Source organism: Pelodiscus sinensis, chromosome 1 (genome assembly GCF_052426305.1).
Source record: "Pelodiscus sinensis isolate ZL-2025 chromosome 1, ASM5242630v1, whole genome shotgun sequence".
Lineage (NCBI taxonomy): Eukaryota > Metazoa > Chordata > Testudines > Trionychidae > Pelodiscus > Pelodiscus sinensis.
Window position 1 is genome coordinate 319631594 of NC_143052.1, and position 26912 is coordinate 319658505.

General features: G+C 42.0%; 1 protein-coding gene across 4 annotated transcripts in view; it reads left to right on the forward strand.

Annotated features, from left to right (window-relative positions):
- The window catches only part of GRIA4 (glutamate ionotropic receptor AMPA type subunit 4), a 293893-nt gene that overhangs the window by 183395 nt on the left and 83586 nt on the right, over positions 1–26912 (forward strand). For all 4 annotated transcript variants that reach the window (XM_089775674.1, XM_089775672.1, XM_089775671.1 and 1 more), the window contains exons 4-5: positions 5909–6093; positions 26097–26150. In XM_089775674.1, the coding sequence (XP_089631800.1) occupies positions 5909–6093; positions 26097–26150 (239 nt within the window). The remainder of the gene's footprint in view (positions 1–5908; positions 6094–26096; positions 26151–26912) is intronic.

Below are 26912 nucleotides of genomic sequence, written 5' to 3' on the forward strand. Positions count from 1 at the left end.
ACTGAGATGGGGAATTTGTACTTCATCCAATTGACTGCCATTCAGCTTTGTTGTGCTATATGTGAAAGGCATATTAGCATGACAATATATCCATGGGTCAACTAGTGACAAAAAACTAAACAACCCTGAAATGCCTAAATGAAGGCACTTCCTAATGAAACATGGCAAGTTAAAACTTGATCCACAACAGAAGAAAAAATTGAGGCTACGTCTACACTGGCCCCTCTTCCGGAAGGGGCATGTAAATTTCACTAGTCGTCGTAGGGAAATCCGCGGGGGATTTAAATATCCCGCGCGGCATTTAAATAAAAATGTCCGCCGCTTTTTTCCGGCTTTTAAAAAAGCCGGAAAAGAGCGTCTAGACTGGCCCCGATCCTCCGGAAAAAGTGCCCTTTTCCGGAGGCTCTTATTCTTACTTCAAAGTAAGAATAAGAGCCTCCGGAAAAGGGCACTTTTTCCGGAGGATCGGGGCCAGTCTAGACGCTCTTTTCCGGCTTTTTTAAAAGCCGGAAAAAAGCGGCGGACATTTTTATTTAAATGCCGCGGGGGATATTTAAATCCCCCGCGGATTTCCCTACGACGACTAGTGAAATTTACATGCCCCTTCCGGAAGAGGGGCCAGTGTAGACGTAGCCTGAGTGTTTAGCTAGTAGTTGTCATTCACTGTGCTAGGAGAAATTCCTGCCTTGATCAAAACACATCTTTGTAAAATTGTCTAAACTTAATAAGAAAAGAGAGAGAGGATATAAACTGCCATTTCAAACAGCTTTCATTCTGAATCAAAACAAATGTTAGTCTTTGTTGAGAAACGGAATAAAATAAACGTTGACTGTGTTGATATCAAAGATAAAGTCAAAGTTACACCATCAATGAAGTAGAAACATGTCTGACATCATGATGCAGCTCTAAATAAGAATATATATGAAAAGGCATAAAAAATGAGGCAACAAATAAAATCTTTGGGAAATAATGTAAGCATGATTTGAAAAGATAATTATAGGCAAAAAAAGCAAAAATAAATGTAGCAACTGGAAGAGCAGAAAAATTATGCAGCAATTAACAAGAATTCTTCATTCTTAGACAAAAAATAACTGACTCCAGATTAAAAATGAACCCTGACTACAGAAATGTTTTATTGGCGAAGTGTCTGAGACGTTTGTCCAATGTACATAGCAGACAGACACTTTCGGCACATGATAGCATAAATTATATTTCTGGATGCTCAGGAATATGTGTTCTTGATCTTATAACTCACTTGGTTAGGTCCAATAATGGTATCAGCAGAATGAATATGTGGACAAAGTTGGCAACGGGGTTTGTTGCAAGGGAAGGTACAAGGGTTGGTATTAGTGTGGTATGTTCTGTGGTTGTTGGTAAGAATCATCTTGAGGTTAGGTGGTTGTCTATAGGAGACTATGGGTCTGTCTCCCAGAGCCTCTTTGAGTATGGTATCCTGTTCCAGTATAGGCTGTAGTTTCTTGATAATGTGTTGGACAGGTTTAAGTTGGGGGTTGTAGGTGATGACAAGTGGTGTTCTATTGTTGGTTTTCTTGGGTCTGTCTTGAAGTAGATGGTTTCTAGGTATTCGTCTGGCTCTTTCAATTTGCTTTTTTATTTGTCCAGGTGGGTAGTTGAGGTTTATAAATGCTTGGTAGAGATCCTTAAGCTTCTGGTCTCTGTCGGTGGGATTAGAGCAGATGCGGTTGTATCGAAGGGCTTGGCTATAGACGATGGATCGCGTGGTGTGTTCTGGATGGGAGCTGGAAGCATGTAGGTAACTGTATGAGTCGGTGGGTTTTCTGTAGAGAGTGGTGTCTAATTTTCCATTGTTGATTTGTGTCCGTCTGCTATGTACATTGGACAAACATCTCAGCCACTTCGCCAAAGGATTAATGCCCACAAAACAGATATCAGACAAGATCACAAAGAAAAAACAGTTTCTTGCCATTTTAACCAGAAAGGACACTCTATCAATGACTTAACCACCTGCATTCTGCTACAAAGACCTTTTACATCTGCACTTGAAAGGGAATCCTCTGAACTGTCATTCATGTTAAAATTCGACACTCTCCGAGAAGGAATGAACAAATACTCAAACTATCTTACCCATTACCAAGATAGCTTCCCCAGTTATCACCTCTAATACCATTAGCTCACAGACATCCCACTCTCCCCACCTCTAATAGCATCAATTCACAGACACTTACCTTCCTTCCCCCCCCCCCCCCCCCGGATCCCCCTCCTGTTCTGAAATGTGATTTGTCCTTTTCATATGTGTTCATTTTTTTAATTGTATCCTTTGGTATATATGGTTGTGACTATTTTCTTCCACTATTTGATCTGAGGAAGTGGGTCTGGCCCATGAAAGCTCATCATCTAATAAACCATCTTGTTAGTCTTTAAAGTGCTACATAGTCCCGATAAATTACAGTACTTGATAGAAGAAGCAAAATGCAGGACAAGTACTGTAATTTATCGGGACTATGTAGCACTTTAAAGACTAACAAGATGGTTTATTAGATGATGAGCTTTCGTGGGCCAGACCCACTTCCTCAGATCAAACACGGCTACATTTCTATCACTATTCTACATGTAATTTATCTTAATAAATTATCTCAAATACAAACATGTAATCTAATTTGTTACAGATTTCTTAGTGTACCTGTTTCTTTAGAATCATGGAGTCCATCCAGTTCTGAAGCAGTAGCTACTACTGATATTGAGAACTAGCCACATTCAGCCAGTCAAATAGCCACATGTGGCTAGTGGCTAGCATGTTGGACAGCATAGCTCTAGAAACAGTTCTGTGGAATGAAAATTATTATATAATCCTTTGTGCACAATGCCGATATATTTTACTTGTAGTTTTACCAACCCACATTTCACTTACCTTTTGGAAATATATGTTTTACTCTCAGTGATAAAGCACATTAAGATAATCATCATAATTAAGAAATGTATGTAATCTCAATTGTGTCATTCTATTTAAGGTAAAAACTCTAATAATTATTATGAAAGTATCCTATATATAATAAGCTATGTGTTTTTGAGTATGAGTGCTGGATTTCATTGGAATAGGAACAATCTGATGTGAATTCATCTTGCGCTATGTCTACACTACGAACCTCTTCTGCAAGAGGAAATGCAAATGGAGTGCATCATTTGCATATGTTGCACTCTCATTTACATTTCCTCCTTGGATCCCTTTTGCACAAGTGGTTTTTGCACAAAAAAGCGCTGTGTAGTCAGCTCTTTTTTGCACAAAAGCCCCCTTCTGCACAAGAGCAGTTCTTCCTCATTTTTGGCACAAAAGGGATCCGAAGAGGAAACGCAAATGAGAGCGTGACATATGCAAATGAATGCACCATTTGCATTTCCTCTAGCGGAAGAGGCTCATAGTGTAGCTGTAGCCTAAGAGTAGAGTGCAAGAGGTAATAGTGTATGTCATGCCAAAGATAATTTTTACTAGATTTACAGTAGCTGTCTGATTTGGCCTGTGACATCCATACCATGGGGAATTAATGATGCTCTATATAGGTAATATAGAGGCAAACAAATGCATGGTATGTTTGTGGGTGTACTAATGTTTCATAGATGTATAATGATAGACAATTCATAAACTCATTCATTTCTAAAATTTAATCTATGAATATTCCTGTTCTTAAGTGTAGACCCATGCGTACCTTTTATATAGTATCTTTCCCACAGAGGGATCCCAGAACACATTGTAAAGTATAGTTTGTAGAGAGATCAGTCACACACCAGTGAAATGTATCCATCTCTTCATAGAACAGGGATTCAATCTGCCACAGCAGCATTACATAATCGCTTTCAGGCAATTAAATTAATAATTTTTCCAATTGAAACTAGAATGAGGCTTTTGAGTAGGCAAAATATAAACCACCCACGTTAGAATACAGCCATCGTTCTGGACAGAATATCTGGTCTGGATGATGGAATCTCCAATAGCACGATGTCAACTAGCAGCCTCATGCTTGTTTAATATTCACTCTGCATTTCAGTTGTTAGATCTCTACTCTTTTAGATGGAATCTCCCAGTGTGTTATGAATCTTCAGTTGCCTTGGGTGAAGGAAAAGCACATGGTTCTAAAAAAAGACACTGGCTTTCCCCTCTGCTAATGGGTGTTGCAGATGACAAATGAGACACTATGGGCACGTCTACACTAGCCCCCTAGATCAATCTAGGCAGGCTAATGAGCGTGACCAGAATTGCAAATCAAGCCCAGGATTTAAATATCCCGTGGTTGATTTCCATGTTCCCGGCCAGTCGCCATTTTAGAAATTGACTAGCCTGAAGTAACTGCCTACGTCTACACACGGCAGTGAAACAGTCTTCCGATTTAAAGCCCCTAATTCGAATTAGGTGGTAAACTTCATTGCAGGAGGAATACCAGCTAATTCAACTTAGGGCTTTAAATCAGAAGCCCATTTCACTGCCGCATGTAAACGTGGGCGGTTACTTCGGGCTAGTCAATTTCTAAAATGGTGACCAGCTGGGAACATGGAAATCAAGCGTGGGATATTTAAATCCTGGGTTTGATTTGCAATTCCGGTTGCCCTCATTAGCCTCCCTAGATCGATCTAGGGGGCTAGTGTAGACGTACCCTATGATTATCATATCTCTGTATTGCTGTAGAAGGTAAATGATGAACAGTGCAGCTTAAGGAGCCGATGGGGGTTTGCAGGCCTCTCTTTCAGTGCCCCCACTCCAAGGGTTTCTAGTCCTCCTCTTTAGTAGATGAGTTTAGGGTGAAGGACCCTTGAACCATCAGTCTTTTCAAACTGGGGAAGTCTCTTAGGCTGTGTCTACACTGGCAGATTCTTGCGCGAATACGGCCACTCTAGCACAAAAATATGCTGTCTGTCTACACTGGCTGCGCGTTCTTGTGCAAGTAAACTGTCGTTGTACTGTAGAAAATCAGTGCCTCTTGCGTGAGAACTCTGACGCTGCCTCTCAGCAAAAATCCCTCTTGTGCAAGAGCTCTTCCAGAAGAGGGCAGTGTAGACAGGCAACATGAATTTCTTGCGCAAGAAGCCCCTATGGTTAAAAAGGCCATCAGAGCTTTCTTGCGCAAGAGAGCATCTCCACTGCCATGGATGCTCTTCCACAAAAGCACCTCTCTTGCACAAAAGCACAAGCCAATGTAGAAACTCTCTTGTGGAAGACTTTTTGAGCAAGAACTCTTCCGCAAAAGAGTTCTTGCGCAAGAAGCTGTCAGTGTAGACGTAGCCTAATTACTGTAGGCTTGTCCTTTTGGAGTGGTTAAGGGAACTTGGGCCTGCCCTCTCCACTGGCTCTGGTCCATGGCCCAAAGGTGGAGTTTTAAGCCACTGCCTCTCCCAGCCCACATTCTGTCCCAAGTTTGCTTCAGCTTCCCCAAATAGGTTACTCCATCCATGTCCCTGACCTGCCCACTACCTTTGTGGGTTTTCACAGCCTCTGTTGTCAGGCCCTGGCAATGAATCCTGGGGAGAGCTTTCCCCCTCAGTGCAACTATCATCCCCCTTCCAATGCCTGCCTCTTATCAGCTCTGCTCCCCTTTTCAAAGCCCTGCCTGTGCAGACATTGCAGGTGTGACTGTGTTGGGTGGCATGGGCCCTGAGCTGTTCCTTAACCCCTTGCATGCCTATGTGAGGTTTGTACTTTTCATTCAGTGGCCTCAAAGCACTTAACATTCACTGGTTTAACCTTTATAACTTGCATGTGGGGTAGATCGGTGTGATCTCCATTTATCAGTTAATTGTCCACAGTGATGGTCACCATTTAAAGACTTTTAATAACTATTATTGATAAGCTTATCGTTTAAGTGAGATGTTGATTAATAACAGTTATGATTCATAAAATGCAAAGATTGTGTTATTAGTGTATTGTATCCTTTTCTTTTAGGTTACTCAATACTTCAAGCTATTATGGAAAAAGCAGGACAGAATAGCTGGCAAGTCAGTGCCATATGTGTGGAGAATTTTAATGATGCCAGCTACAGGAGGCTTTTAGAAGACTTGGATCGAAGACAAGAAAAGAAATTTGTTATAGACTGTGAAATAGAGAGGCTTCAGAATCTTTTAGAACAGGTAATACCACTTTTTAATGTCAATGTAAACCCATTACTATAGTTCCACAAGAGTACCCTCATAGCCCTTCTTTTATTTTTGGCTGTCAGGACAAGTTTTCCCCAAGGTTTATTCAGAGGCCATTATTTTATCTACACTTTCTCTCCATCTTGATATGAAACTTCCATCCCAGCAGCCAATGGGTCAAAATGAATAGCCACTTCTGAGACATCAGGCAATGGCTATACAGCTCAAAGATCAGCCCAGAGCTCTAACACACAAGTGCTGGGGGAGTCTTGAACCAAAGTCGCTTGGATGGCAGAATAGCACCCTGAAATATTTGGGGGAAGCTCTATGGCCTATGCTACACAGGAGGGCAGACTAGATTGTCGCAATGCTCTTTTCTGACATTAGAATGTATGCATTTAATTTAAAAAAAATATATAATTGAGATGCTAGTTTTGTTTGAAGAATTTTGCTTATTTTTGTCCTGGTTTATTTACTTTTCTCCAAACAGCAGAGACAACTTATTTCCAGCTGTGCAAAGTCTTGTAATCCTCATTATACATTTAAAAGGGAAGTTTTATTATCCATAGATAATAAAATGGAAAAGAGTGAAATAAATGATCTTGTGGACAAGGGATGAAGGGCACTTTCTTCCTTAGTGATGGAAGTCAGCAATTATGTAAAGGCAAGACTATGAGCTTGAGTATCTGGTGCCTGGTACTTTGTACAGGCATTTACATATGTGCCAAGTGAGCTTAAAATGTTATCATTCTGGAGAATCTGGCCATTTATGTGTCTCTCTGTGGGCTATTTCTTAAGTGACAGAAAAAATAATAGTTAGAAACAAACAAAGTGTTAGGAAAATAACTTGAGGAAGTATAGTCTTTTGTGTCTCACGTAACTCACATATTATGCTGATGCTGTGCAGTATTCGCTGCCACGATGTGAGAACTACAATGAATGAGTGCCATCTAGTGGGACTAAATTCTGTTTTATTGCACTACTGGATTTATTTTATTTCTGTATTTATTTTTTATTGTGCAAAAGGTATTTTAGGAGTCTGTAAAGTTTTTATTGCCTAAAATTCTAGTGATGCAGATGCTGGAACGGGTAGCTAAGTATAAAATGCTATTTGTGATTCAGAAATATGCAATAGCGTTTTTTTCTGAAAACCATTAGAGATTAATTTTTTAACAGACGAAACAAGAGAAAGAAACTAAGAATTAACGATAAGGCACTTCTAAATTTCACAAGGATTGTTTCAAATAGGTGACTCCATACATATTAATTAGGCCAAATTTTTTGCTACTGTGTGATTGTATTTTAATGCACACTTACTATATCTTATAATCGAATCCTTCTCTTATCCATTCTCTTCTAAAATAAAAACAGAAAAAGGTTATTTTAGGACTGTTATTAAAGTGTGGAGTGAAACAATGATTTCCCCCTGAGTAGTGGGGAAAGAGAGAGATTGTTCAAACCCTGGAACAGTTGGCTTATAGAGAGAGTTTTATATGTCCATATACATAGTTGTAGCATATTTCTACATTATCTCATAGATCTGTTGATCACCTATTGCTTTAATAGCAAGGAAATACAGGTTGAACCTCCCAAATCCAGGAGTCTCTGGCCTGGCAACATCCCTGGTCCGGAGGGCCATGGATATTGCTTGACCAAAGAGCACCAGAGACAACAGTGGGAGACAATGTGGGAGCTCGGGAGCTCAGGCTGGACCAGCAGTGGCTGCACCAGACAGCAGCTGTGGAGCCCCGGACCTGACCGGGAAACCCCTGATGTCAATGGGACCAGGCATGGCTGGGGAGCCCCCGCCCCAGCAGAGGAATCCTCCGAGTCAGCTGAGCCAAGAGTCTGTGGAATCCCAGCCCAGATGAGATCCCCGTCTGCAGAGGGGCTGCCATGATGGGAGTCCTGGCCAGGGAACCTCCAGCAACATCAGGGCCAGTGGTGGGCAGGCAGCCACTGCCAGAACTCCAGGAAATCCCCAATGGCAGTGGGGCTGAGGTGACTGGGAAGTGCCGGCCTAGAGCGCCCCAGCTCAAGAGAAGCTGGTGGAGGTGAGCAGCCCCTCCAGGGAACCCCAGGGAATCTCCAGCTGCAGCAGGGTCTGCCCTCGCAGAAGGGCAAGGTAGCCAGGTGTCCCCTTCCAGGGAATCCCAGGAACACCCTATGGCAGCAGGGCTGCAGCAGCTAGGCAATCCCAGCTGGGAATCCCGGGAGACACTGAGGCAGCCTGCAGGCAGCAGCATGAGGAGCCCCTGCTGAACCACCATTAGAGGGGCACGAGCAGCCCTAGACTAGCTGCCAGCAACTGGCGCCCTAAGCTAAACATGCAATTGGCACCCCCACCTCTAAACCACTCAATGATATTGCACCACCATTTGGCGCCCCATTTAACTTGGCACCCTAGGCAACCGCCTCGTTCGCCTATATGGACGGGCCGCCCCTGTAGAGGGGCCAGAACAGGGCAGGAATCCCCAGGGAGAGAGGCCTGGGAGCAGGCACCCAGCAGGGGAGCACTGACCTCCCCTTGTCCCGCAAACTCCCTGGTTTGGGACAATTCAGGTCCTGAGGGTGCTGAACTAGGGAGATCTAACCTGTACACATTTTAGTGCATGTTCCTAGTTTGATCCTGATCTCACTGATACTGACTTTACACTGGTGTGATGCCATTGACTTTTAGGAGCCACTCTTGAATTTCATCTTAGCAACTGAGATTGAAATCCTTTTTAGAACAGTTTGAACTCTGTCTGGGTAGGCTTAGAGTCTAGTTCTTCACCGCTACAATTAGTGGAAATTTTGCCATTTACTTTAACAGGACTAGGACTGCCCTTGGGTTATGTTGTATGGTAGATAACTCAAAGTGGTGGCAATTTAAAATATCAGGCCCTGACTTCTTTCATTTTTCATGAGGCTTCCGGTAGCCTGTAGATGAAAGATGTGGTAACTTCACAGAAGAGGAATTGACTGAGTCTCTAGCTGCCTAATTGATTCAATAGGCCTTTTCCCCAGACTATTTGAAAAATGAAGTTTAGATGTGTGATGTACAAGTCTATGTCCTGTAGTGTATATTAGCAGAAGTTAAGTCTTAGTAAAATTAGACCTCAGTACAAATTGTTCTGCTCTTCAGTTTTTGCTGCCTAAGTGTGAGAAACTGACTTATTTGTGTGTATGTAAATTAAAGTGTATAAAAGAAGTGTAGGCTAAATTCTGAACCAGTGGTGGGCAACCTGCCTCATGCGACCCATTGGGTTGTAAATGTGGTTCACAAGACATTTTATTATTGCCCTTGCACGGGGTTGCCAGATTCTGTTCGTTTTCATCCACATAGTTTTTTTTCCTACTGGTATTACAAAAGTGGCACGCACATGCAGCAAGGGTACGAGAAGTGAGGTGTGTGCTGATTGCACACAATATTGTTGTGTGCTCCCTTTGCAGCCAGTCAAAGCACTGCTATGGTTCAGTCAGCACACCCTGCAAATTCTAGGTATGCAAGTATAGTTAGCAAAACTGTCTCCTACCCTCAGAGACTGATTTTGGTAATGATAATCTTGCAGCCCACTGAGATGGGAGGGCCACTCATATAGGCCACTCACTAGCCTGGGTTGCCCCTCACTGTTCTGAACAGTTCTTCTTAAAAGGAGACGTACAATATTCTGTATGTCCTATCCTGAGAGAGCTGGGATTCTGGTTTATGGTGAGTCAATTAGCTGTGTGAACACAAAAGTAAATATAAAGAGAAGTTAATTGTAGATAGATAAATAGCACTTTTTCCATGCTATTCAGAAGGTAGCTCTGAAAACCCAAGTACAATGATTGCTAGGGTTGAAAAGGAAAACAGGATTCTGATACTGCATTTGGAGAATAGGGAACAAGAAAATACTAACTCTTTTATGGATGTATAATGACTTAATTAACTTTTGGGGGCATTCCAAAGAATCATCCTGTCCAAAAACCTGATGCTCGTGGTATGGTACAAAAGCCATGGTAGAAAGCAAGAACAGCCCTTTGTGATCTCGACAGACAGGTACAGGATACAAATGGTTTAGAAGGAAGTTACTTCATAGTTAATACTCCGAAATAAGTCCAGCTTTAGTTTAAATTAAGCATATTTGCTATGGCCTGAAATAAGACACTATTGTTTTTGACTTTCACAGTTCCCAGAGATCCACTTTATCCAAATCTATTTCACAAGCTGCTCTTTGTAAGATTTAAATTAGACTTATTTGTCCTGTAATGTGTCCTCATAGGAGATGACCATCTGATCATCTTCCTGCTTCTCATCTGAATCCACAGGCACATGTTAGCAGGTATAAAATAATTAACTTTCACTCTCCATCCTCAGTTTACATACACGTGTATTACTAATTATTACTTAGCTGACCTTTTATTTCATTTACATTTACACAGCCATCAAAAACAGCCAATATGTTTTCTGTTGAAAATTGTAAATGGAGATGTATACTAATACACTTATTCACTTTGCCCAAATACTATGATAATGAGGTGGAGGGGAAATATTCCTAGTCCAAAAAGTTTTTATTTTTTCGTATTGAATATGACACTTGACTGGCATATTCATTTTATAGTTTTTAGATATGTATCTGATGCACAAAATGTCAAGTATTTATCTCTTAGGGATACATTTGCAAAAATGTTGTTATTGTTCTTTATCTGTAATACAGTAATGTCTGGCATCTCCCTCTGGGATCAGGATCATAGGATGCTGACCTAGGTGTTGTATAAACACATAGGGAGAAACTGTCCTGATCCAAAGGAGCTTGCAGTTTAGAGAGACAGAATAGAAGAAGGGAAAGGGAAACAGAGAAATGGGAAGTGACGTTGCTAAAAAGTTGGCAGCAGGACCAAGGGTTACTGACTCTCAGTCCAATTTCACAGCTTCATTCTACCTCATGATTTTACCTGTGCCGATTCTGTGAACAATTATGCTTTCGATCAAAGGGGTTTAAGAGCACAAACTTTTTTTTAATTTGAGGACAAAAGCAAGTGAATGAGACTGAGGAGTCTATCTACGTAATCATGTTTTGCTTCCAAACTGTACTTAGAAGTGTCCCTCTTAAACTGATTTTCATGCCTAAGGGTATGTCTACACTAGCTCGTTAATTCGAGCTAGGTAGGCAAATGAGGGCAACCAGGGTTGCAAATGAAGCCCGGGATTTAAATATCCCGGGCTTCATTTTCATGTTCCCGGGCACCACCATTTTTAAATCCCCCTTAGTCCGAACTCCGTGCCCGCGGCTACATGCGGCACGGAGTAGGTAGTTCGAATTAGAGATCCTAATTCGAACTACCATTACTCCTCGAACTAACAAGCTAGTGTAGACATACCCCAAGTTATTAGTAACGGGAATAGGGATGTAATAGTGTAGTCAGTTAACTGATAAACAAAAGCGTATAGGTTAATACTATAGACTACACGCATTTCCCTCCCCCCACCCTTGCCAGTCAATTTTTTAGCAGATTGTCCAGCAACCTGGTTCAGTTCTGGCTCATGCCAGGTCCAGAACCTACCCCTGCTGCAGCTATGCATTTAAAGTGTATTAGGAGCCAGGTGGGCAGGCAGCCCAGTTTAGTTTTGGCTCAGCTTTGGTCCAGGAGCTCAGACCTCCCCTTAGACAAGGGCTGCTGCCACCCCGCACTGCTGCCTCTTTATCAGAGGCAGCAGCACTGGGCAACAGGCAGCCAGTCCACAAGGGGAGCTGGCTTTTAAACTGGCTCCCCTCGTGGACCAGCTCTCGCCTTGCACCCTGCACTGCTGCCTCTGATGCAGTGGCTGCCGGCCCTTCCCCTGGGGACTATAGAATAGTCGACTAACTGATACAAATTCATGAGGTTACTTGACTATTCAATAAACCAATTTTTAATATCCTTAAAGTGGAAGAGACTCCACCCAGATACACCATCCAAGATCTCTATAGGTGTCTGCCCGTCAACAGACCCTCTGACTATCCAGCATGCTCTCACAGCCCCCTCCTGATCAAAGCTGCTCAGCACCTCATATTCCTGAAGAAATTCAGTACCAAAATATTAAAGTCTGCAAATTGTATTTGTGAATAAATGTGGAGGCTCCAGCATGGCGGTGGCAAGCATAGGCTGCTGTCTGCATGGAGACAGGAGATCACTCTGCAGCCTTTCCTCTCCCCTCCTCTCCCAGGATAGGGACTTGGCAGTAGGGGTGTGAAAGTTAACTGGTTAACTGGTAGGCCTCACCTTTAACGGGTAAGGCCTACCAGTTATGGCTAACCAGCACTTGCTGCTCCAACAGCTTGGGTCCCACCACAGGCAGGGGGTGCTCCAGCCTGGCCAGAGCAGGCCTCACCCGGGGGGCGGGGGGGAGACGCGCTCCAACCTAGCCATGGAGGGGTGGGACCATGGCCCCTCTGCCTGCCCGCATTTAATTGGTTAACTGGTTAAACACAAAGCTTAACCAGTTAAATAATTAAATGTGATTTTACATCCCTCCTTGGCAGTGAGATATCTCTGTGGACATGTCATGAGGGCCCTCATCCAGGTTCTTGCCTGCAATCACTTTGTGCCATCACCTCCCAAAGTAGAGCATTTCCACCCAAGCCTGAAAAAGTAAAGAAGTGCTTGAGATGTGCAGTTTATTAAGAAAAGGAATTCTATTCAGGCACCAATCTTTTTTTCATCCCTGATTTACACCTGGTAGCCGTACACAGCTCAGTGGGATCGTACCGGGTATTACTCAGCACACAATTTCAAAAATGCCTCAGCAATGGGGCCATAAGCCAGCCAAGCCTTATTTCAACTGTGGCTCTTGTTTTGGATTATTTAAGGCATTTTTTAAAGGTCTTTCCCATGGGTGAGAGAGAATATGCTGAATTCTTTAAGGGACCTTTAAAATCCCACTCAACTCTGCACTGGAGATAGGTGAATCCATAAGAAAGAAAATCATGTCCCTTTTTTCTAAATAAAAGTTTTCAGCTACTCCAACCTTGTCAAGAGTGAATCCATCTTCCTCCCCAGCTATGAGGTACCTCCCTTCCTTGTGTTCAGCATTCCTGATTGCTGCTTTTCTGCTCTGGGTAAATCTCCCTCCTCCTTTTGTTTTAGTGTCAGTTTCATATTAACAAGGGCATATTGTTAATCATGGGCAGGAAAAGCAAACACCACTTTTTATTTTCCTTTTAACTTTTCCTCCTCCCCAGCCAGGTTGCTTGTGTGCCTCTCCCCCTCCCATTCCCCATCTGCTGCTGATCCCTCATGGGGAAGGGAGGAGAAGAAAAAGTCCAAAGGGGATCCTTGGCATCTGGGTTTAAACTTCAGAGCAGAACAGCGGTGACATGTGGCAGGAGGAGGGGCACTGGCACTACCTCTCCCCCCGCCTTGCTCTGCCCTGCCCTTGCTCCACCCAGCCTGCACCTTTCCCGTCCACCACAGCTGCCAGTGAGTGGAGGGAGAGGGAGTGTGGTGCAGCACAGTGCGGAGCCCTGCCACTGGCACTGGCCCTTCTGCCAGCTGCTGCCTTGCCCTTCCCACTTCGGGAGGAGGGGAGCATTGTGGTGCATCATGTGTTCCCCAGAACGTGTCGCCTGTGGAGCTGAGGGAGGCAGTGTGAAAAGGAGACTCGTAGAGAGATTGCCGGGAGTTGCTGGCAGGGCAGGCAGGCAGAAGAGGGGAGAGGTGCAGGTGCAGTTTATGTTGGCTGGGAGCAGCTGCTCTCCCTCAGGGGCACCATCCTGCTTCCTAGGAAGCCGTAGCAGTTACTGAGCCATACAAAAAATAATCCACCTCCTCCACTCTTTTCCCTTCCTAGCCCAGGTTCCCTCCCAGCCATCTACAGCCTGGTTCCTCCTATCCATCCCTCCCTCCACCACTCCTTGTAGTCCTATGCCCAGTGATCTTGGCTTCTCCCTCTCTTTCCAACTCCCCAGGGAAGCTGAGGGTACCAGAGCCCTCAGGAATGAATAGGTGGAGAGGAGGAGCCAGGGAGGTGGGGGTGGGGAGAAGTTTGCAGTCCCAGCATGGGGAAAAGGCAAGAGCGAAGAAGAGTCTACATCGCAGCCAGCGAGGGGAAGCCCGAACTTCTTGTGGCACCTCCTGGCAATAATGCCATGGGTATGAACCCAGTTCCCCTGGCCCTTGGGTTGGCCCTGTAAATTGCTGGGCAACCCGACTTTCCCTTTCCTAACTGATTGCTCATACGTGCAATAATGACAAGTAATTTATTAACAGAACAGTCCATGGCAGCAACATTCATACACACTACACAACAAGAATCAACATCAGTCTGATTCTCCCATGTTTCACTAAGACTGCTCTTTTCCTCCTCTGCACTAGAAAACAATGTCTCCCTTTGTATTTGCAGCTTGATCAGTAAAAGTCAGCAACCAAGTGGAGGTAAATTGAAGCTGGAAATATGGATTAAATGATGTGCTGGATTTGGATACTGAACTCCTATTTCACCACAAATGCGCCCGTGGAACAAAAGCCATTATCACAGAGACCCAAGCAAAGCAAATCAGGGTACTCCCAAGTAATTGCCACTGAGAAATAGTAACTAAAATGCCTATCTGCTTTTTATGAGATACAAACTGTACATGCAACAAAAAATCAAGGATATTACTCAATTTAGTAGAGCAGATGTGTGGCAAAACATGCACACTGTTTAAGAAAATGTCAGATCAGCTTGTTCTAAGACTGACTTAGATTTAATCAGCTGGGTAGTTTGCTCTCCGTGTTCTAACAAATGCGTCATAGATTTCTTATTTATTTATTTATTCATTTCTTCATTTGCCCACTTTCAAACAAGACTAAAGGAGAATGTCATTAAAGCTTTACATTTAAATGTGGAAATGGTTGGAGAATAACAGGCAATAAACTGTAGAGTTGATCTCATTTATTTTAACTTAAATATATCCTATTTGTTCAAATACATTTGCTTTAATTCCTATTACCTCAAATTTATGCATCACTCAAAACATGTATTAAGATATATGAGTTCAAAGCCCCAAAGAGATTTTACACTCTAAACAGAAAAAGATGGTGATAGATAACCACTGTTGTTAGTTTCACTGATTTTGTAGCATAATTCCATAGTTATTGGGTTTGTTTGTCTTTTGAAATTTATAATAAAAGAAAAATTTAATGTAATTTAATTGCTAAAAAGGCAGGAAATAACAAAGTTGATGGTGCCTGTCCAATCTTTAATCTGCTTGTACACATATACTACAATCTTTGAAAGCATGTAGTCTTTAAACACATGTGCACTATTTTTTCACAGGAGTACTTATTCATTGTCCGTATATGAGTAATGCACTATTAGGGTATGTCTAGACTACATGGCTCCGTTGATGGAGCCATGTAAACTAGTTCACCTGGCATAGGCAAAGAAGCAGGGATTTAAATAATCCCTGCTTCATTAAAATAAACATGGCCGCCACGCTGTGCCAACGATCAGCTGATCCGGCACAGCGCAACAGTCTAGACGTGGATCTGTCGGCTGGGGAAGCCTTTGCCGACCGAACCTGTAAACCTCGTTTCACAAGGCATAAGGGATCGGTCAGCAAAGGCTTCCCCAGCCGACAGATCCGCGTTTAGACTGCCATGCTGTGCCGGATCAGCTGATCGTCAGCACAGCGCGGCGGCCATGTTTATTTTAATGAAGCAGGAATTATTTAAATCCCCGCTTCATTGACTATGCCGGGTAAACTAGTTTACATGGCTCCATCGACGGAGCCATGTAGTCTGGACATACCCTTAATGAGGTAGGGAATATAGCATGTTTGAGACAGGGTATGACAGATCTGATCTTTGTTTCTAGTCAGCTTTATGGCCCAATTGTCCCACACTAATTACACTGAGTACTACTTACATGAGCAGTTGAATTGAACTCCTGATAAACAAAAATTTGAGAATCAGAACTAAAATGTGTCTTAAAATTAGTCACAGCTTCACTTATACCTGCCTCATTCTCTTTTTACTGTTCACTTGCACATATGTAAATGGGTCTGATAAATTCTGCAAACTTAGGGACAGATTGTGGTTCAGCTCATGAGCCTGCATCATGGGCAACAGCATGAGCTCATCCATCATTGGGGTTGCTACTCACCTTCACCTGGAGATGAAAAGGGAGTAGGCAGATGGGGTGAGTGGGTGGGTGGAGTTGATCCAGGTCCCGAGGGTACTAGACTAGAGGTTCAACCTGTACAGGGCTGCTCCAGATTACTTCCTCAGGAGGAAGGAATGAAAGGGCCACAATCTGGTTCTGATGGTCTGCTTGTGGGGCAGCACAACTGCACTCTGTCTCTTCTACAGAGCTTTTGACACAGCCGCATTGAGCCCCTAAAGACTATCCCCATGCCAAATGTCAAGCTCTATGTCACTGAAGCTGGCAAAAGAAAAATTCTGAGTTCTCCCTTTTGATCTGTTTACTTGAGCATTTGTGGGAATATATATGGCAGGGCTGTATTTTATGTTTGTTTAGCTTTTTTGTATTTGAAAATGGTTAAACAGTGCTTTGTCCACTTGCCTTTACCTACTGTTCAGCATTGACCTTGAATACTGCTGGAGCTTGTGAAAATCCCTGCACCTGCAGTGCAGATAGTCCTTGTTGTTGTGAACAACTTGGAGCTGGAGGAATCATTTTTCATAGGTTTCGATGAGGGTTTTTTTTTTTTTTACTTAAATGAAAATGTCCACAATAGATTCCACTATTTTCTGTCCTACTCTTTTCATTATCCTCTGGGGCAGATTTTAAAAGGCCATAGTTTGCCAGTCTTTGAAAAACTCCCACTTCACTGCAATAACAGTTGAATAGGACCCTTATTGCAGTGGTTACTTTTTTCCTGAGAAATTTGTAGCTGCTTCAGGTGTCTTTATTCTTGTGATTTTTTTTATCAGTTTCTTTCCCTTCTGTCTGTAGTAATCTAGGTTGCATTGGCTTTCCCATCTTCTACCTTACACAGTCCCAAACACTTAACAGTTGCTATATGAGAATCTGTAGATATATCTTATCTGTAAACATGGATCTGTCTTCTCTTAAATGTTGTATAATATAACAGTTTAGTTGTCAAGATCAGCAGTCTGTTTCCTGAGCTGTACAGCAGGTTGATTTCAATTTTTTTTTCAATACAATGTCAAATGCAACCTTTTCCAAGAGACCAGCACCTCTTCACTCAGCTCCATCGGTGCTCTGCGTCAGCAACCCTAACATCACCACTCAAATAGAAATGCCTTCGTCTTTAAATACGGGGTGAAAATTGTTATGCTGTGTCTGGTGTATCTTCAGTTGCTTGATGGAATTATACACATTAGAAAAGAGAACATTCACAGAATCTAGCACCGTTAACAATGAACTCCAGGAAGTGAAACAATATGAACATTGTAAAGCTTATATTTTAAAAATCAGAAGCCAAGTACTAATTAATTCATATGGTTAAACAATATTTTAAAGTTGCTACAGCTGGGTGTTTGAGAATCAGAAATCTTGGAGTGTGTCCCCAGATCTGTGACCAACTCAATGTATGTCTTGCAAGTAATTTATCATTGCTAATCTTCAATTTCCACATGAGTAAAATGCTTTGTGATGAAAGGTTTGGTTCAGATCCAACTCCCACTACAAGGAGAATGGATCAGGCCGCAAGTGCAGTGTTTAATTATTATTACTATAATCAAACTAAAACTGAATCAGATGAATACAATTTATGACAGGAATAAAAATATGGAAACTAACATGTATCAGTTGCTCTACTTGTCCTGCTCCATTATTATGAGAGCTAATCCTGATGAAATAATGCTACCCAGCTGCAGGTTACCTTGATATCATGATCAAGTTGTACATTTACCAAAATACCAAATGCCAAACAATATGTTATTGTCAGAAAATCATGAGAATGTATCAAGCATAATTTGGCCAAATTTGTGTATTCTCTCTCTCTCTCTCTCTCTCTCTCCCCCCTCCCCCCCTTTATTGGTTTTATTTATTTTGGATGTTCTGGCATTTGGCCAAATTATGCTTGATACATTCTCATGATTTTCTGACAATAGTATAATCTTAGGGTACGTCTACACTACATGCCTCTGTCGGCAGAGGCATGTAGATTTGTTTGTTCAGCAAAGGTAAATGAAGACGTGATTTAAATGATCGCGGCTTCATTTACATTTGCCTTTGCTGATCTGTCTAATCTACATGCCTCTGCCGACAGATTCATGTAGTCTAGACACAGCCTTAGTGTGGGAGAACAAAGGAAAAACTACATAAAAAACCACCTAACTATAGGGAGGCAAAAATTAATTAGAGACATCAATTAAACAGAGTGTTTGCATGTTTCCATAACCTCCCCCACTTTCTTGTGTTATATGGACAAAGTTGCATTCTGGTACTGAAAGGTCATTTACAAACACAAAATAATATTGTAAAAATTCAAGTCTGTTGCAAACTCTACCCCTTGGCACAACTATCTGCTGCCTCTGTGCTACAATAGAAGCTGGTTGTGCTTAGTTCCCAAGGAAGGCAGTGGATTTTGGGAATTCTTCAATGGGTTTTCCCCACCCTTCTTTCCTTTCTCTCTTTTTTTCTTCCTTTCTTCCGTAATCCAGAGGTGTAACTAAGAACAGCCAGTGCAGCAATCATGGAGAAAGTCAATGACTATTTCCTCTGGAGATGTCCCCTCGTGGCCTGGGGCCAGCAATGAATTGGGAAAGACTCCTCTGGGCTTTCTCATTTTCTGTGGAGTGTTTGATTTCTCATTAATTTCTCATTAAGCTTTTTCACATTGACAGGCTTAAACTGCACCAGTAATACCAAATCACATCATCATAGCACTGCCTACTTAACAAGTTTTGTGCCCAAGAAGTAGGCTGTTGTGTGAGAGAGAATGCATGGACAGTGCAGCAGACAGATAAAGGATTAATACATTAATCTAATCTATCTTTATTTGAAAAAAAATTTCCATTTCCCTTCGATGGTCTTGCAACAAAAATGGGTCCGAGTAGCAAAAGCAGCAGAAAGTGGCAGCCTGCCGAAGTATTTCTTACTCATGCCTTCTGAGGCAATTGTCAGGTTTTCTTTCACTCCGGCACAACCAAATATTTTCTCTGCAGAACTCTGCCTTCTCTAGTTTATAGTAGTTTATAGTAGAGGTGCACTCTGTATTTGAAGTTCCTTGCTTCTGGGCTTAGCCACGTGCTTTCAGTTACCACCACATCTTGTGGGTGTGTGGTGCCTTGCAGGCTTGGGCTGTGCCACTGCTTTGCAATAGAGAAAGAAACCCATTTGCTCACCAACAACCCCCTGCTTATCTCTCTGTTGCCTCCTTAAACTTCCTCTTCAATGGTGTGAGGGCACCTGTTTTATAAATATTCAGCCACTCCCTGAAACAAAAGCTTCCCCATTAACTTTCTTAAGAGCTGACTGTGGAAGGTAAGCTAGTTTCTCAGTGGCTTGTTTATGGTTTCTGAGTGGATTTGTAACAAATTTATCCCTGCTTTAGAGACTGTATAAATTCTCATCTCTTACACAGTTTATATCGGTACTCCTACTGCAGCAGTATTTCTGTTCAAGTCTCAATCTTTTATCTTTTAAAAGCTTCCACACTTTTCACAGTGTATTACAGAGATCTTGCTTTATCATGTGGCTTTTTTTTTCCTCGGGACTGCAGATTGTCACACTATCCTGAAGGGGAAAGCTGCCATAAAATTCCCATTTGTTATGCACTGCTTTAGCTTTTAGTGGGTGTTCAACTGAAAATAAGGCCTTTTAGACTCCAGACTCCTGTAAAGCACAATGAGCAGGACATTTCAAATTGTAATGGTGAAGCATTATTTTTAAATGTGATACAGGTTATATTCTTTCATTTTTTGATATTAAAGAGGGAAGGCTGAGTCAGAGGACCTGATTCCTTATGTCAATCAGAACTGGCTGAACTACAGTCAGTGCAATTTCCACTGGTGCAAGTGACAGGAGGTGCAGACATGACTTAATGCTTACATGACTCTATCTTCTTTTGATTCAGATAGTTTCTGAATTTCTTAGTAGGGTAGCCAACAGTCTTGTATTACAAAGGATGTCCCTTATTTAAAAAGAATATTGCCAGTCCTGTACAAAATCAGCCTGGGATGCTTTTTATCCTATTCAGCAGCTAGGGGTCAGTCCTTACAGCTGTGCATGGAAAGCAGATGGGGCTTCTCTCAAGGACCGATGGCAGGAGCAATGTTCCTACTAATCTTTTCCATCCATGTGTGGGGCTTTTCCATCCATGTGCAGAATAATGTTTATGTGCACCAAGGCACATGTGACTGTGCATCACCAGTAGAAACAAAATCCTAGCTGTGGGAACCCTGCTAAATAGGCTGGTGGCGTTTGAATCTCTCCTAAGTGGCTGCTGAAGCATCCAGTTTATAGGAAATACTGGTCAGGAGGGAGTGGAAAGATGTACCCATGACTACTAGCCCCAGATGGTCAGGACCCCCTGCTGATTGCAGCCCTTGGTTGCAACCCTCTCTGCTTTCCCTAAGCAGGCTGTTTGGCGGGGCAAATGCACAGGGCTGTGTCCTGGACCTGTATCGAAGTGCCACGATCAGCAAGGTGCTGTGACTGGCAGGGGAGTCAGTACTCCCAGGAAGTAGCCTCCCTGTTAGTAGAATCTCTACCAATGTCTCCAGCAGGGTGTACAACGCAGGAGTAGGCAAAGACCAGCAACTGCAACCTCCGGCTTGGTTCCTAGCAACCAGGTAGAACCTTAGAAGAAGTCATAGCAGGCGTGGGCCAGCACACCTGGGTTCTCTGCAGCATCTAGACCTGGAGGGATGGTGGTTGGTCAGGGTGGCCGAGCATTTCAATTGGAATGCTCTGCCAAAAAGGAACCCTGGCTGTTCCAGTTGGTACCGCTGACCAGGCCATTAAAAGTCTGGTCAGCAGCACAGCAGTAAGGGGTTGGGGTTGGACTAAGGCAGGCTCCATACCTGCTCTGATACCACATTGCTCCCAGAAGCAACCACTAGCTGACCTCAGCCCCCCAAGGACAGGGAGGCTCCATGCACTGCCACCCGCCAAGTGCTGACTCCACAGCTCCTATTGGCCGGGAACCTCAACCAATGGGAGCTGTTGGAGTCAAACCTATGGGTGTGAAGTCAGTGCATGGAGCCTCCCTGCTCCAAGGGTTCAAAGGGATCTAGCAGCTACTTCCTTGGAGTTATAGTAAGCTCCCCCATGACCCCACACCCCAAACCCTCTCCAGCTCCCTTCCCTGCCCAAGCCTTTCCCTACCCTTCCACACACTAATTCCCATCTGGAATCCATACTCTGTGTGTGCGCGCACATACACACACACACACAAAACCCCCTGTCCCAGTTGGCTGCCCTAGGGCTTGGAGGGAGAAGGGACTTTCCTCCAGAAGTTCATGTCAAGATTGGGAACATCTGAGGTCTGTCCTGTATTTTTGAAATACACTGTTGGCAACCCTATTTCCAAGCAACATTCCAAGAGCTGCTGTTCAGCTAATATTAAAGAGTCATGTTAAACATGCTGTGAAAACCAGGTAGTACTGTGTTAAAGACTGAAAAACTAGGTCTGATACTTGCCTCACATCACTTTTATGTCCCTCTCACTTGACTGGCTAACGTGAAGTTACTCTCGATTTACGCTGGTGCAAAGGAAATTAAAAGCAGGTTTCCTATTCTTATGAATATGTTAGATCATCCCTCCATTATTCTGTTCTTTTTAGGGTCTCATGCCTAATATACCTATATGCATTGTCGTACATTATTGATATTGATTTATGCATAGTCTGTAAATTGCTGTCCGTGTTGTAGAATTGAGTCAGGATTCTGAGATAAAGAATTCAGTTCAGTATGGCATAATCTTCTCTTTGGTTCATTCATGTAAATGAGGAAATAAGACAGAATAAACTGTAATAGAAAAGTTAGAGTGTTTACAATAGACCATTACAGTTTTAGGGATATGTAACAATATTTTCATGTAAATATACATTCCCTCTCTCTTACTTTCTCCTACATGCATACAATCACACTCTAGGCATTGAGAAAAATCCTGCATTGTTGCTTGGTTATGGACTTGATCTAATTGGGCTCTTTTTTTTTTTCATTTCTAGTTCATTTGATTCTGTGCTATAGTATTCAAAGAACCGCGTATTCACAGATGTACTGAATGAATTTTGCCTCATTTTCTGCTCATGAGTTGTTTGGGAGCAGCTTATGCTTTTTTATTTATTCATTATTCAGAATTGTTTGTTTTATTTATTTATGAATTTGTTTGGATTTAAATACAACATCATGACAAAATTGCAATTCTAAGCTTTAGATCCCTTGTTATTAATTTAAACGAGGCAAAATCAGTATCATGACAAAAGCAAAACAGTGCCTGATGTATTCCCCACTCCAGATCAATGTAATTCACCCATCACTTTCTTCCTTAAGACCTCTATAAGCTGCTTCAGCCTTTTCTAAATGCTCACTCAAACAAATTAGTGTCTCCAAAATGTAGATTCACACTACAGATGAAAATCAGAAGGATGGTCATGTGGTTAAGGCTCCAGGCCTGGGACTAAGTACAATTCCTCACTCCTACCCAGCTTTTCTGTGTGACTTTAGTCAAGCCACCTAGTCTCCATTTCTCCATTTGTAAAATGGGGATAATATTCTTTTCTCTCACTCTGTGTCTAGACTACGGAATTAGTCCAAGGCAGGCTCCCTTAACGTGGACTTAAAGCCCCAGGAAGCTCTGGGGAGTAATTACCATGAATGACTCTGGGAAGTAGTTATTTCAAAATATCAGCAGTGGAGCATCCACACTACCACTATTTCAAAGTAACTATTTTGCAATAAGTGTTATTTCTCACTCCTCTGGAAAGCAGGAGTTATTATTTTGAAATAATGGGCTTGGTAGTGTGGACACTCGACTTGTTATTTCGAAATAAGGGGAGTTACTTTGAAATAACTGCCTAATGTAGACCAGGGCTCAGATAGTAAGGTCCTCTGCCAGGCAGGGCTTCATAATCAGAACCAGCCCCTGAAACTCTTCTAGAAGCCAATAGGTGTTTGGTGTTAGTTGGAAGTATACATATACCTGTTTTATGAGCATTACTGATGGAAGTACAGATATAAATGACAGATCACTGGTGTAAGGGGCTGCAGATGCATTGAAGCCAATGGAGTTGCAAGTTATTTATTCCAGCAGTGAATTTGGTGAACATATATGCACATTGGAAAATGCTATGACTTCAAACAGCAGTATGCTGTGAACTTGATTTGTCTTCCACTGAAATGAAGGGGAGTTTAATCACTCACTTTAGAGGGAGTCTCATTGGACTGCAGATGAGTGCTCAGTTTACATTATGAACAGTCAATCTGACAAGTTCTGGGTTTTTTTAAAGTTGGTTGTAAACATTGTAATACAAGGGAGCATTAGAAGCCAGTGTTGTTTTGCTGGTTAGAGGAGAGAAGGAATGTTGTTCTCTTGTGTACTTTATAACTTTAAAATAGCCAATATTTTTATGCTCAATGGATCACTGTTTTCAGTTGGAATGCCCAGCCAAAGTACAACCCTGAGTGCTCTCGCTGGCTCCACTGACCGGGCCATTAAAAGTGTGGTCAGAAGCACAGCAGTGGGGGGTAGAATTGGGTTAAGTCAGTTTCCCTACCTGCTCTTGCACCATGTGGCTCCCAGAAGTAGCCACCAGGTGCCTGCAGCCCACATACAGGGAGGCTCCATGCACTGCCACCTGCCCAAGTGCTATCTCCACAACTCCCATTGGCTGTGAACCTCAACCAATGGGAGCTGTTGGGATGCCAACTTTCTTGGATTTCTCTATTTTCCTGTACCATGAGAAGAGGATTGATATGTCAGAATAACAACAGGATAAGGAATCAGCCAGCCACTAATCCTAATCTGTATTTAGACACTTAATTGCTCTGTGTGCTTTGGCAAATCATTGATGTTCTGAGGGATTTATCTCTCACCTGTAAAATGTGCATATTAACAATTTTCTACTGCATGGTAAACTCAGATGGCTAGTGCATGTTTGTTCTGAGCTTTGACCATGGACAGTGCTTGTGTAAATGCTAACACTGTAAAATCTTCATGGCAGGGACTAGATGTGAGATAGCTCAAAACAGCAGTAAGGATTGCGCTGTGCATTTCCTATTAATTATTAGCGGGAGTTACCCAGCATTGCTCGGGAAAGTGAGGAACAAAATTTAGAAAAACAGTAGTCCATTATTGTTTTTTGAATGGTAGAAAAGTTGCACTGAATTATATAGGGATTAAAATATATTTAAAAAAGTATAAAACAACCAATTTTACATGTTATCATCAAAAACTTCATTGTAAACTATATTTTTTGTTTCAATATTCTTAATATGTACAAATTTTTTCCACTTCCAACTCTTGAACATGCAACATAGAGTTGTCTATGTGAAAAGCAAGATACATCCAAATCAATTCCAACTACTTTAAGTGACTGTCCTTGCACTTTGTCAATATACATTGTTGAAATATAAGTTGACAGTTGATATAACTGAGGTGAGGAGCCTGAAGGGAGGGAGAGGGAAGGGAGCCGCATCCCTGCCCCTCCGCTTCTTTGTCCGCCGCCGGCCTTAGTGAGTGATTGGTCCCGCCGCTTCTCCCCACGCTGCCAAGCTCCGTGCAGCCCTGGGGAGAGGCGTCGGTCTCTCATCTCTTCCCTCCCACAGTACCTTAAAACCTTCTCCTGGATGAAAGGTTATTCCGTGCAAAGGTTGGTTGCGGTAGCTCTTATAGTGTCCAAGTTATTAGCGCACAAACATACAAACATTCTCCTTTATTTATTAGATTAAATACAGTATCCCTCCCTGCCTGGAATATCTCAGCCTGTGTATGTATTCTGAGTGTTTGAACTGCAGCTAAAATGCTTTGGAGAGCTGGGTAGATGAGAAGAAATAATTAATATGTGTGAGCCTAAAGCATTGTTTTTATAATGGAGTTGTGAAAGCCCTAAAATAAGAGTTAAGAGGATTCTATTTTTGCTGAATAATGAATGCATGTTTCAGGTGTTGCTATAGTAAATCTTCAGTAAAAGCAGTTTACCCTTTCAAATGAGGGCATTCTCAGCTGTCATACTTTGCAGCCAAAAATGTTCACTATTTGCTGTTTTAGTCAATAATCCAAGATCCACATCATCACAAATAACATCAGAGTTCTCACTAGTTATTTTATATTGGCCAATGGTTGATTTAGATACAGAATTATTTTCCGCGGAGCTGGTCCTTCCAAATCAAGGCTGTGAATGGTGGTCATAGGTTAATTTGCACTGCTTCATTCTGTTCTGTATCCGTTCTCTCTGTGGGCCAAATACTCTGGCTAGTTTGTACTTAGCCCTTATGCATGTGTACAAAGGGGCAGATGTAGTAAGCAAAGAGTCCCCTGCCACCTGTGAAAGGACCTGTTGCAATTGTGGTTGATCCCCAAAATTGACAGAAAGAATTCAGGGTTTAGAGGGAGCCACACAACCTAACACACTCAGTTCTTGTTTAGCTTTCACTCATGCGAGCTACCATTATCTTCACCTTCCTGAGGAAGAACAAAATAATGTACTTGACCCTGTAAAAATGGAGAACTTCAATCCGAAGCACCAAAAATGTACCCTGTTTCACAAGCACTAATGATATGGAAAATTAAAATTAAAATAGAGCTTTTAGTCGTTTATGGTGTCTGGATATGTATAACCCAGGCCATTACTACACTTTCTAAAATAATATACTACAATAACATGTTCAATCATATGGAAGGCATTCAGATTTCAGAATTGCCAGTTCATTATTTTAGCTATTTGCATTTTAGCAAGTTTTAATGATTAGGCAGTAGGAAAATTATAGCTCCCTCTGTCACTTAGGTTTGGGGGGGCTCCACATTATGGTGCTAAAATTACATTTCTCATAATCATGTGGTGATTAATGCTCAGTTAAAACAGTACAATAAGATATAGTTTTTTATTCTTCACCTCTCCTCCTCCCCCCACAGATTGTGAGTGTTGGAAAGCATGTTAAAGGCTACCATTACATCGTTGCAAACCTGGTAAGATTCTTTTGTATAATTATGTCAGTGATTTACAAGTAAAACACTCATCTGTGCTGCGAAGTTGTAACACTGCACACAATTTTGCTATTTGTAACCAATATACAATTTACCGTAATAGGCAAAATACTGAAGAACATGCATTTTTTTGTTTTGACTGCTGCCATTTGACTAACAAGAAGTCAAATCTTGCCTTCCATTAAAATCAGTACAGGATTAAGGGGCTGCCTGGGTATAATTTAGTGCAAAGTTTGAGTCATATATAATACTACTTCTCCTTTTTTATTAATTTTTGTGTGTTACAAGAATAATAAAATTCAATGTGACTTCTTCACATCCTTCAGGATGTATATGTTTTGCTATAAAATAAGTTACTTCCAGTAGTATTACTCAGTATTTTCCCTCTAAATCCACATTATACATTTGTGCAAAAATGTGTTCAAAGAGGAAAACAAAAGCAAAATTAAATATTTGATTATTAAAGTAATCTCTTTGCTTAAACTGAACATCCTTATGCAGAGAATATAGATTCTGGTTCTGACATACCTTTGTGTGTGCTTGATTTCTTATTCTTTACTCACACTTAAAGAATTTGAGCCAACAAAAAACTCTGTTTTGCTGTGCTACACATATTGCTTCAGTTCAAAAAAATTCAAGTTATTTTTTTCAGGCCTCCAGCTTTCAAAACAAGCTAAGTCCATCCTTTCCAGGCTCTAGATTTTTGGCACCCCAAACCTATAAAATTCAAATTATGTTTCCTAT